This window comes from Corvus brachyrhynchos, unplaced genomic scaffold (assembly GCF_000691975.1).
Source record: "Corvus brachyrhynchos isolate BGI_N302 unplaced genomic scaffold, ASM69197v1 scaffold499, whole genome shotgun sequence".
In the NCBI taxonomy this organism is placed as follows: Eukaryota; Metazoa; Chordata; class Aves; order Passeriformes; family Corvidae; genus Corvus; species Corvus brachyrhynchos.
In genome coordinates, this window is record NW_008239771.1 from 517,337 (window position 1) to 530,252 (window position 12,916).

The 12,916-nt window shown below is 38.6% G+C and overlaps 1 protein-coding gene across 1 annotated transcript; it reads right to left on the reverse strand.

The window, feature by feature from the left end:
- Positions 1 to 1,005: 1,005 nt before the first annotated feature.
- On the reverse strand, positions 1,006 to 12,884 carry BUB3 (BUB3, mitotic checkpoint protein). The gene is made up of 8 exons (XM_008640304.2): positions 12,673 to 12,884; positions 10,354 to 10,548; positions 9,768 to 9,837; positions 8,586 to 8,737; positions 5,731 to 5,889; positions 4,268 to 4,445; positions 3,522 to 3,738; positions 1,006 to 1,513 (listed from the first exon to the last, which is right to left on the reverse strand). Exons 1-8 carry the CDS (start codon positions 12,679 to 12,681, stop codon positions 1,504 to 1,506), a joined length of 990 nt encoding a protein of 329 aa, XP_008638526.2. The 5' UTR covers positions 12,682 to 12,884; the 3' UTR covers positions 1,006 to 1,503.
- Positions 12,885 to 12,916: the final 32 nt, after the last annotated feature.

Consider the following 12,916-nt stretch of genomic DNA (forward strand, 5'->3'; position numbering starts at 1 on the left):
ACCAAAGTATTTGGAATTCCCCTAATTCTCAGTTTGTTTTCCCCTATGTTCTCTAGCTCTCATTTCACTTTGTTCCCCACAGCCCTACACCTGTAACTCCCCACTCTATCCTCTCTCCATTTCATATATTCCTTTCTCCACATCATCACTAAACCACCTTCTCCTTAGTCCCAGCCCAATTCTGCCTTCACACTTATTTTTATTTAGACACATCCTCACTCCTTTTCTCCACAAGCTTTTTATTGCTTTGCTGGTCACTCTGACAGAAACCTCTAGCTCCCATGATTGGGCTCCCGTTGGCCTTCTTTAGCAAAGCAGTCCTTTAAAAATAATAAAACACCTGAACACCAAGGTGTGACAACTTCCTAAGCTGGCATTAAGAATTCCACCTCTGCCCAACATCAGCCATGTAACCCTCACTGCAAAAAAGCCAATTAAAACTGCAAGGAATAGGGGTGGTGCACAACTACCAGAACAGAGAGGCTGGATGACCCTGTGGTGAGGGCAATATTCATATTTAACTCAGGAAGACATCTTTATTTTTTCCTATCCAAACCAGTTTCTATTACCAAAGAATCCACATCTAGCTCATGACAAACTACAAAGTATTCCACATACAACTCATTTACCACTTCTACCTGGTAACAGCTCAAGTTTGTCAGATTTCTGCACACACAGAGCTGTTTCCTCTCCATCACCACCTTCTCTGGAATGATCTGGTACCATTCCTGTTGTCAGCAAGTTTGTTTTCCTACAGGTAATAAAGTGCTCCCACTGGCTACACAGGCACTGATAGAAGAGAAGTTGGAAGTAAAGCATGAACCCAACCTCCAATCCAAAATATCCACACCTCAATCACCTTCCTCAAGCCTCAGCTTTTCTGTCCCTCCTTACTACTCACTATAAAATAAATATTTAAGTAGTAACACCTGATACAAGTGACCAGGAGAGCAGTCTGAGTCTGCTCTGCAAACAGTTGAGTGAGACAGCTTTTAGTGGTAATACTCAACAGAAAGCACTTCTTTTTATTTCCCAGTTCATCTCATTGGAAAAAGATAAAAGGTTCAGAAATTTTTCCATCAGGAAGATCTAGAACTCAAGAAATTCTGTAATTTAAGGGTTTGGTCTCAACATTTGTTTCACAATCAGCAAAGGCTGCTACACAAAGTATTTGTTTTCAAAAACCTATAGATATTTATTGAACAAATAAGAAAGCAGTAAAAGTTTTCATAATCAGATACTACAAAATGTTTAAGTTTTTTAAAAGGTTATCTACAGGACTGAACTAATTCAGCTACAGACAGCAGGTAAAGAAAACAGTTTCATTAACATCATAAGCAGGCAAGGAATGACAGATTTAGACAAACTACAATAAAGAAACAAACATTTCTTAATTAAAAAAAACGTGAGTACAAAGATTGTTCTTCTCACTTCAGCTGTTTTAGTGGAGCCTTCTTAGGAGCAGGTGAGCATCTCTTGTAGAGAAGGAGTATCACCAGTAGTCTAAGTAGACCTGCAAAAAATAAACTCTATTTTAGGAAGAATATTTAGAGGAATCATAAGCAGGTAGAACATTCAACATCCTAGGAAAGCAGAAACTTGCAGAAAGCCAGCTTTCACTTGTAGCAAGATACAGGATATAATAGTTTAATGATGAAAAAAGTGATCTTAATATAATATGGCACCACCTTGATGCACTAAGAATGCATTGTGCAGAAACACTGTGACTCAAATTAATATGCAAAAAAATCACTATGAAACTACCATCAGTCTTCTGTCCTAAGTAACTTATTTTTAGAATAAACCAGAGATGACTCACACTACTGAACCACTAAAATATACCCATCATTCTTAGTGCCCTAAGGTTGGCACAAGCAACTTGTAAATGTCAGAAAAGCATATAAACCTTGTTAATGTTTTCAGAAATTCATTTAAAGATAGAAACAGGTCCAAAAAGATGCCTGTCTAAATGCATTGCAATTACGTTACAATTATTTTCCAAATACACAGATATGCTCTGTCTTTTCTCAGCTCATTACTGACTCAAACAATTTGCCCTTCTGGGATCAATTGTTTGCTAATAAATAATTGTTTACAGTCACAAAATGATATTAAGGAGTATTCTTATTAGTTTTCCTTCTACAGCCTAATAAGATTCAAAACTAGCTGATTCCCAAGAGTCTAACCTTAACCTTGCTGTGTTTAACAGCCCAGGAAATGATGAACCATCTGTTTCAGAAAATAATGGAGGGCCAAGAGGAAATATTGTTTAATTGTAGATTAACCTCCTTGTACAGCAGAATGAAGCATCTACAGAATTAGCAACTCTAACTAGCAATGAACAGGAAAAAACCCTGGAAGCAACTCTCACTATTAGAAAACCAACAGCAGCCAAGTATTCTCTTATCAACTTTGAAAAACACAACAAAACAAAACAACTCAAATGTAAGTACAGCCTGATTTTTAAAAAATTTTGAGTTATCGTATTTGGATTTTTTCCACTTGAGGAAATCAAGGAAAAAAAATACTAAAATAGTTCTGGCTTTATTTTTCTAGGAGTATCAAAATTATTTTAAAACAAGTATCTCCAAGTGAGAGATGTGAAAGTTATACAATAATAAATATCTCATCTTCATAGGTATAAAACAGCTGTTACAAAGCCACAGACAAGTCACTTAAGGGAGTGGAGGGAAAGGTCTTGAGGTTTTAAACTCAAGAAATTTGATCATTTATGAATGTGTTTCCATAGCCACTTTAAATAATGGAAACAACCTGATAAGGTGTAAGACAGATTGAGTAGTAGAAGAGAAAAAACCTAGCAGTGATAAAGCACTGGAATTTGAAAATAAAGCCAACTGCTCCTGTGCTAGCATCATTAAGAGCAGCACAAATCTGCACTGGGATGGCAATTTCTCTGTGTAACATTCATGCCAAAGCAAGTTGAAACAGGAATTTTTACCTCCATCAATCAGTTTGCCTCGTTTTGACAGCAACAATGACAGAAAAGTGTGTTATCAAAGGGCTGCAGCAAACTCCAACATCCAGGAACTGAGAGAGCTTTTCCTTGATTTTATACAACCTTCCTAGAACAGCATCTAAATTCACTGCTCACTCTGACAGCTGGGTGCATACTCAGGGTGACAGACTGCATCCATTCCAAGTTTTAAATATCCAAACACAGTAACATTTACTCCAATAAATTATTCTTGAATTCTTCACTCAATTCCTGAAGCAATGAGCTCGCAATAACTCTACAGCTTCATATAATAGCACCTATTGAAAGAGGATAAGAGTTTGACATTCTTCTCCCACTGAACAACCAGGCACAATTTTATCCATCAGCCGTCTATCAACCTACGGATATTGAAAGCTTGGGCGAAGGAGATAACATCAAACCCAGCCCTACTGTCAAGCTGCACTATCTCCTGCCATCAATAATGCTATTCATGAATTTAGGAAAATTAATAAATCTTGGGGTGGATGCTCAGAGAGCCACAACTGCAGGTGAAGCAGACACTCACTTGGGCTTTGTTTCTGCATCTGTCACTTGGCGGATGTAGATGCCATCCTCGGGGTGCTCGATGTCATCCATTTCGTACATGTAGGAGGAAGCTATGGCCAGGGTGGTTCCATCATTGCTGAAGGCCAGGGAGGCAATGCTGGTGGGATACCGATGGAACTGGCACAGCCGCTTCTTGTTAAAGGGATCCCAGATATTCACAAAGCCATCGGAGCCGCCTGGAAATCAGTGTTTCAAAAAAAAAAACACGTTTGTAAGTCGTAATTGAGGAAAAAAATAAAATTGAGGAGATGCAGCACAGGAAAAAAAAGAAAACTACTCATAATTACTTTGTCAGGAAAAACAGAGTTGATTCATTCAGTAAAGAGCACAATGAGCATTTCCCAAAATCCCTGTTAAAGCTGTTAACTGGAGAAAAGACTGCAGTACAATTTTATCTCATAGCCCTCTACATTCTAAGAAAGTAGTAAGGCAGAAAAAAACTTTCTAAGAGAGATTCTCATTGCACCATCGTTTTAAGCTGACAGTGAGATTGTGATTACATCTGCAGGTCCAAACACAAGCTTGTGTTTGGGGCAAAAAATTTTAAGAATTAAGAACTCTCACTACATCAAATAATTTTAAAACCCTGTTCATGGCATGAAGTATGATTTAAATGCTTAAGAAGTCAGGACATATGAAGTAAAGGCTGATCTGTTTACATCAAAACTAAAGGAATTGATGTGTTACAAAGAATTGAGTATTTACCTGTAGCAAATGTGTTGTGGACATTATGGAAAGAAATGGCATTAACTGGATAAATCTGCTCAATATTATTCTCCTTCAAACGGTGACATTTGAATGCGTATTTCTTCTTCTGGATTTCTGGGCTTGGATCCAAATATTCCACAGCTACACGACCTTCAATAGAACTTAAAACATAACCCTAACAAGAGAGAAAAAAAAAAATTGGAGCTACATGTTTTAGAAGTTTACAACTGGAGAAAAGACTGCAATACAATTTTAGTTCATTGCCTTCTAAATTCTAAGAAAGTGGTAAGGAATAAAAAAGCTTTCTAAGAGAGATTCCCATTGCATCGTAGTTTTAAGCTGACAATGAGACTTGTAATTGCCTCTGCAGGTCCAACACAAGCTTGTGCTTAGGGGAAAAAAGGTTAAAAGATAAGACCTCCTTGTATTCGCTCACCTACCCCCCCAGGGCCTAAATATCTGAAATATGAGAGATACTCACAGGACTATTTAGTTTCAGAATTACATTACATTAAAATTAGTTCAGAGCTTTAAAGTAACAACTAAACACTCAAGCTGAAGTAGTATTTTTAGTGAAACTTGATTACAAGTTGTGTTATCCAGTTAATTACAGTCCTGACTTGGGAGCAACCTGAGATGCTTTTATTATCACTTCTGAGTTAAGTCCATAATAGATCTTTTCAGAAATAGGATTGCCATGATATCTAGCTATAACAAGGCTCTTTAAAATCCATCATACAATACAATCTGGAAGATCAGCTTGTTTTACTATAACTAGAACTGAAAATGGACAAAGCATTCATGCCAGTTCAAGAACAAGTAACTAGGTCTTGCAATTCCTGTACTATCACTCTGTATACGGGAAAATTCCCTTACAAATTAGTTTGGCAGAGAAAGCCAATCTTGTTGCTATCCTTGAAAAAGAAATACCACAGACACACCACATTAACTTGCACAGAACAGCTGCAGGAGCACCTGAATTGTACAATTCTCCCTGCATAATGGATCAGGGGTTCTGCAGCACACACCACAGACTCAGAGGGAAAAAAAGAAAAATATATAAATGACATTCACATAGTTTTAAACCTGCCCCTGTTCACAGACTGTTCAAGAACCAGGGCTACAATGCATAAAAGCTGCTGAGAAACCACCAATTCTGGCTTTCTCTCTTCTACTGCGACTGGGGAGGGGAAGGATGCTTTTTAATTACATGTCAGCATTGTGACTCATTAAACAGGTTATTTCCAAAAAGGAGACAAATCTGGAGGAACAAAATGACAACATAATATGATGGTAAGTCACTGGCAAACATTGCTAAGCTGCACTAAAAAGAATTAACATGCCACAGGAAGCCTCCCCCCTTCAAAACAAACCCCTACTGAAAAATAAAGTTGAAAATAAACCACCATTTTCCTGAAGAATATTCAGCAGAAATGTGATTGCTGCCATGGCTCCCATACCTGTTTGTTGGGGAACGCTCTGATGCAGCGGGTCTGGTATTTCAGGCTCGATTCTCTTCGCTGCTGAACATATCCCATGTTCCTCAAATCCCACACCAGCACTCTCCGACCTGCTGTCCCCACAATCAGTCTGTCCCCAGACACAGAGAGGGTGTAGACCTTCCAAAAAAATATTTACAGTATTTAAGACTGGTTAGCCTGAAAACCCCCTGCTCTTTGTACAGAATAAGCTGTCAGCAATGAGCACTAACACAACTGGTGACACCCCGCCATGGAATCCACAGCAACAGAATTCCCTTCAGCTTTAATTTAGAACCCAAACTTGAGATGAGCAGCAGGAGTGTGCAGCTGGTTAGTGAGAACACCCTGATGTAGCATTCAAAAGTTCAAAAATTATTCCAAGCATTAAATTTACCAAATTTAACGGCAAAAGAAAAACCTACACAAAGGAACAGGAGGGGAAGTGATGGATACTGGAATTAATCTTTGCTTGGTATGCACAGTTTGCATTCCCACTGCTAGTTCATGATCCTGCAGTTTAGTCCTACAAAACCACATCACACATATTCTTCTGTTTTTCTTCACCTGGTAACCAAGTATTTTTCTTCATAAACTGAATACTTTTGAGTTGAGCTTCATGTTAATAAAACAAAATAAATTGCCAAGAAATCATTAAAAAAAACCACATTACTTTGTATACCTTAATAAAACTAAGTGAAATTGAAGAAAGCAATACGCTTGACATATTATAAAAAAGATAATGGCTTGGAACTTCAACTCTACTCCAAAACTTGGCTCAGAGGTTCTAATTTTGACTTATCAAATTTCGCAGGAAAATATTTAGTGCATGACTTGTTGTTTCCAACTATTGCTTGGGATGCAGTTCATATGGTAATATGCTAATAAGAAAAAAAAAAAGGAAAAAGGCTTAGTCATAAAAAACTGCTATGGAATGAATCCCAAGTTGTTGATACATAAGCAGATGGAATCCAGCTACCTACAGCTGTCACTGAGCTGCTAACAAGAGCAAACGATGAGAACAAGCTTTTTCCAAGTGACCTAATGCAGCCAAATACATAGGAAACAGATCTTGGGTATTCCTCAGATCGTGAATTTAAAGTGTAAGAGATCTGGTATCCTGCCAGAAGGAATCAATTTAATTTTGGCAAGTGCTTGTACGATTTCACTCATTTGGTTTCACTTTCTGCCTCTGACGAAGCCCAACAAAGCTGCCTGGTTCTGGTAAGACTGCACTGAAATATCACACACAGCAACTTTTCATTTGCTGCAAATACGTTTTCAAAAAGTTAACTTCTTATAGAAAAACTAAGCAGACAGGTGTGTATGCATACATAGAGATAAAAAAACCTCCTTTAACCAATCCTCATCCATGGAGCATGCATTCTTCTCTAAAATGTGATTATTGAACTTTCCTCTAAAGATTGAGATCTTAAGATGGGGAAAGTCTTAAATGTTCACACAGGAATTGCCCAAAAGTTCTGATGATCCCAATTATGCCTAAAAAGTGTAAGAAAACTTTGAGTCAATATAGTAGTTACACATTTTAACTACAGTTCTTCGTTATTGATGTAAATTTCGTTATTGATGTAAAAATTGGTCCAGAAATATTAATAAACACTATATAAAATGTGTTTGTATACATACAGGGAAACAAAGGCATAAAGAACATTAAATATCTTAAATCTTCTTCACAAACTGATGTCACACCTGTACAGTGAGTGTTCTTTCTCCACCACACAGCCATAAATCAAATGAAACCGTTGTCATGCAGTGGAGTAGGTGTACACATTCATCAAAGGCAGCATTAAAAAAATGACATAATGAACCTTGCTGAACCAATAAGCAGCTTGATTCACTGTGGCTGTCCATTATATGATATTCTGTCAGCAATTTATCACAGTTCTTTACATGCTACATACATCTATAAATCAAAACTAGAAATAATGCAATTACTTTATTCTGCACAAAGGTCTCGCCAGAAGTAGATCCAGCTCTGCTGGAACAAAAGTAAGAGCTATTTAGGGCCAAAGGGAAGGTAATGATGGCTCATAATTAGGACTTGACAATAGGATGTCACAGTGCTAAATGAAATTTTAAAAAGGTACAGGCAGGAAAATATTCATATGTAAAATTATCCAGCAAGCCAGCCTGTGTTTAGGAGTCTCTGAAAAAAAAATGGAATTCCTGTTAATTTTTTCAATGACACCACTGTAAGCAGCACGAGAAGTTAACACATCATTTGGCCACTAGAAAAAGCTGAAGACATCCCATTTTATCTTCCTTCTCTGAGTCTCCCATTAGCACAGATTTCAGTATTAGTAAAATATCCAAATTTACTAGACATTAATAAAAGACAGGTAAATCACAATACAAGCAATTCTGTTCAATTTTTTGAACACAAGTAAAAAAACAACTTATTAATTCAGGCAACATAAATGACCTCCTATAGAGATACATCTCTGTGCACATTTCAAAACAATCAGATCTTAGGACTGCCAAGGTCTGATACATCTAAAACCTTAACATTTATGGACATTTAACTGTGCATATTACAATTAAGCCAAGATGTTTGGTTTTCCTACAAATTTATTTTCAATTCTAAGAATTTGGTCCAGCACAAGCACCAAGAATTAAGGTACGTTGAGAAAAGCTCAAAGCTTTCACCTAGAAATGGCAATATATTCTCAATACCAATCTTTTAAAATGCTACACTTTCACCCAGTTTAAAAACCATTAAACATAACTTCACAAATTCACTCAAGGCAATGTCCTATGTGATTTTTCAGTCCCAGGATGCATTATTTACCACCTGGAATGCAGCATGCAGCACATACCTTTTCAGGCTGGGAGAAGGTTCCTGCATTACAGGGAGTTCTGGGATCCCAGAGTTTCACTGTCTGATCCCAGCTGCCAGTCACCATGACATTCACTTCTGGGCAATACTCCACACACCTGATAGGAGCATCATGGGCACCAACAAGGTTTTCTGTAAAAAACCACAATATACTGCAACTTTACTGACCCTACAAACAGTCAGAATGCAGGAAATAAAGAATAAAAAAAGAACACTACTGCAGTACAGGCATTTTCTGACATCCTAAAGGTGCATTTCTATGCCAGAAGTCCTTGTAATTGACAGTTCAGCATTCAGAAGCATCAATTTTGCAAAGATCAGGATTGTTAAATTTAAACTTGTCCCTTGAGCTTAGCATTTAAGAATTTTAGGCAATCACTGAGAGATCTTTACAGGTATAAAGTATGTTCAGCATCAACTGGTATCACACTGACAAACACACTTAAGACAGAAAGCAACTTAAGCTTGTGTATATTAATAATATGATAAGAGAAAGCAATTAGTATTACCTCTTAATAAAAATATTAAACACTTGTAGAAAGTCAGCTATGGCAGAATTATTTGAGGTTTTTGGTACCATTAGTGCACATACCCATTTGCCAAGCCCTGGCTATTGGCTGGTGCTGGTGACTGGCTGAAATTTGCTTTTCTCTTTAGCACTCTAGAAACAAACAAAAAAGTGAACCAAACCAGTTCCATATTTTGCACCAAAGAGGCACTGGAACTGTTACTTTCAAGCAGTGCTTTCTTAGAAAAAAATCTGTAGTACAAGGCCATGTTTGACAAAAGCAAAAGCTTTCTATATCGTCTGCCATGAAAGATCATTCTAAATACATCCAAAACACAAACCTCTGAAAAACAACATGCTCAGTTTTAGTACAACTTGGCTAATTCTCCCTAACTGAGCCACTGCAGCCTATGGCAGAGCAGGATTATCATCAGAAAATCAATTCAAGGCATCCTACAAGCAGCTACCAAACTGTCTGGCAAGGTGCCAAATTCTTCCAGGTTTTTTTTTAGGCAGTCCTTATTAAGGCCACTGGTTATTTTGCCAGATACTTAAATATCCTCCATCTAAAGAACCTGAACCATATTCTGCCCAAGTACATAAATCTGAAGCTTAGGCCAGTTGCTGACAGCATTTAGAATTCAATCTGCTCACCTTGGTCCGTGTTTAAGTCGTGCATTTTCAGCTGCTGATCCAGCCCTCCACTCCAGGCATGGGTAGGATCCTATAAAGCATAAAATTTACCTTATTATGTTTCCATGCTGCTCTGAATTCGATTTCTTAAAGTCATAACAAAGGACTTGCTTCCAAGAGTTTTGGGAAGATGGGAATTAAGACACAAATGTTAAGGTCTGACCCAGATTTAAACAGATGGAAGCTTTGCAAAATGTTTAAGTGCTTTGAGCGATATGAATTTCTTTAGTTTAAAAGTAAAACTAAAGTAAATTTTAAAAAGGCAATTAGAGGCTATACCAAATCATTTCCTTTTCTTCATATTTTAAATGACTGACAACCTAAGTTCCATCTAAGTGCAGTGTAATCCTAAAACTCATTTACAAGGGAGACATCATTTGAGAGCCTGAGTGTTGATCCACAGCACAGCATCACCCACGTGACAAAATATTCAGTGAAAAAAAGCATAGGTAGGCCCCCCTCTTTAATTTCAGGGACTGACGATTTCTCATACCTTGGGCACTCTACACTTGTAAAATAATAATTAAAAAACCCCCCACACACTTACATAAAAAGCACAGTCCAGGACGGCTCCTGAATGCTGATATTTGAGTCTCATGGTGTTGGCAGGAACATCATAGAGCCGAACAGTCGTGTCCCAGGATGAAACAAGCAGAAACTGAGATGTGTTTGGACTAAACTTTACTGATGAAATCCCATCATCTGGAGTTTGGTTGAGTTTGAACTCGTTTGATCCTGTCATCTGCAGACAATAAGGCACAGATGCAATTTTAGTGACTACAAGAACACAGGCCTAGAAAGGGAACAAGACTGAGCCCTCTGAAAGGCAGCCCAAAGCAGACCTGAAAACTTTACTGACTTTTACACAGAACAGGTTCAGAACACCCAAATTTCTCACAAACTCTAAAATTCAAGATGCCAATCCCTGTCCAAAACCTCAACAAATGCCCTTCTCTACAGAGAGCTTTTAAGTAACAAATGCAACATGAACAAACAGCACAAAATATTATGATCATTATTATAATCTCTAAGCTTAGATATTGTTACTTAAAAATGTATTTCCCTCACTCTGCTGAGTGTGTGGCTGTGTTTTTTGAACTAAATATTTATGAGTTATGTGAACATCAAGAACTTGCTCTAAAAAACACAAAGCAGAACAGAATTAGATTTGAAAACTCAAAAAAGTGCTGATTTGCTCCTGGACTGGTATGACCCTCATATACTTCCAAGAATTGCAACAGGATCATCTTTTATGTAGTTCTGGTCACTGTGCAACTTTCAGACCTTGAAACTTTCATAAGTGCTATGAAATATTTGCTACAAAAAGCTTTAAGAATTTTTTCCCCCTCTCCTCGAATCCAAAGGGCAGGTAAAGAAAGGAAAGTTATGTTTTGTGGGGTGCTGAAATGTGGAGTGACCATGGAATTGGGATGTGACCAGGAAAAAATATCAACAATTCAATGAAAGATCAATGACTCCAAAGACAAATACAGCTCTCCCATTCCAGGACTAGCTTGTTGAAAAATTCCAAGGACAGCAGAAGCTATGAACTGCAAATTTCAGCTGGAAAACAGTTTAGACCATACAAACACTCTAAAAGAAGAAGCTGTTGGTTACACATCCAGCAACAAAACAACCACAGCCTCTTTTCAAGGCTTCTCAAGGCCTCAACAGCACATTTGCCTTCTGCTAAAGGGGCAGAGCAGTGAATCAGCACAGATTTTTTGTACTTTTCACCCCTGAATTTGTATGTACAACTGCAGAGGTGGGATTGCACCTCTGAGGATAAATCAGGAGACAAGGAGCAGGTGAACCAATGGCAAGGTGCAAATTTAGGCACAATGATTCCGGTTCAGTGCTTGTCAGTAACTAAATAATCATCAAGGTGTGTAATAAAGTGAGGAACACACATTCCTACACTGGAGAGATTTCCTGAGTGGGAGCTTTGCTCTGTAAGACATCCTTCAAATAACACAAAAAACCACTCACTGAGTCAACATAAAGTGTTATTTCTGCTATTTAAACATGAAGTGAGGGAGGGGAAAACACTTTTAATAACAGAAAAGCTTCTTTTTAGCTCTGCTTTGGGAATACTTGGAAAAAGAGAGGCTTGAGGTTTTGCCACGCATCTTTCCATGGGAACACTACTTGGAATTCAGCAGCACCTGCTGAGGACATCTCAGGTGGAGGTCCACGGACAAAAAATCTACAGGAATTCAGAGCAACTGGGAAAATTAGACTGGACAAGCTTATTGCCTTGTCTACCTAGGCCAGAAAACTCAAACAACAAAACACGAGGATGTGAGGTACAAGTTATTGTATTAATTGAGGCCTGATACAAATTATTAACCAGCCAAAGAGCAACTCCAGGCAGCAAAGCTACTTACACCAGAAACCTGGAAGGATGTCCCAAAGGTATTTTTAATCCAGGACAAAGTGCATAGCATTAGAATTTAAGTATATCCTGCCTCTTACACATGGTAAAAAAAATAAAGCAGACCAAGAGCTCCACAATGTCACAAAAACAGCTGCTCCACAACCAGGATTGCCAAACCACAGTGTCGTGCCCACCTCAAACAAGAAAGTCCTGGTAAAATGTTGAGGCACCACAAGAAAAAACTTCTAAACATTACAGAGAAAGCACACGCTGCTGAAATGGCGACTCTGACTTAACTACGAGGTTTAGTTTTGAAAAAAAAAAAAAAAAACATTTTTAGTGAACAAGCAAGAAATCTGTGCTTTTATAGCTCCTCTTGGCAGAGGTGTCACTCAGCTGGACGGAGTTGCTGGAACAAAGAACGCTCCGGTGAGAGCCTCGGGACTGCCAGCCCGCGCTTTTACACAGAAAACACGAAACTCAAAGTACCGTTTTCATGCTGAACGAGCTCCTCCGGCTGCTCCACGGACCGCCAAGGAAAAGCTTTCGGACTTAGGCAGCCCCGAGGCTTCGGTCGCTCCCCGAGCCGGGTCCCGGTGAAGAGAGGCGTGAGAGGGATGCGTGAGACGCTGCGGGAGGGAAGAGAGTGAAGGAAGGGCCTGGGAACCGGGGGGGGGACGGGACCGCACCGGGCAACGAAACCCGGGCCACGACGGACCAGGTAGGGGGCGCC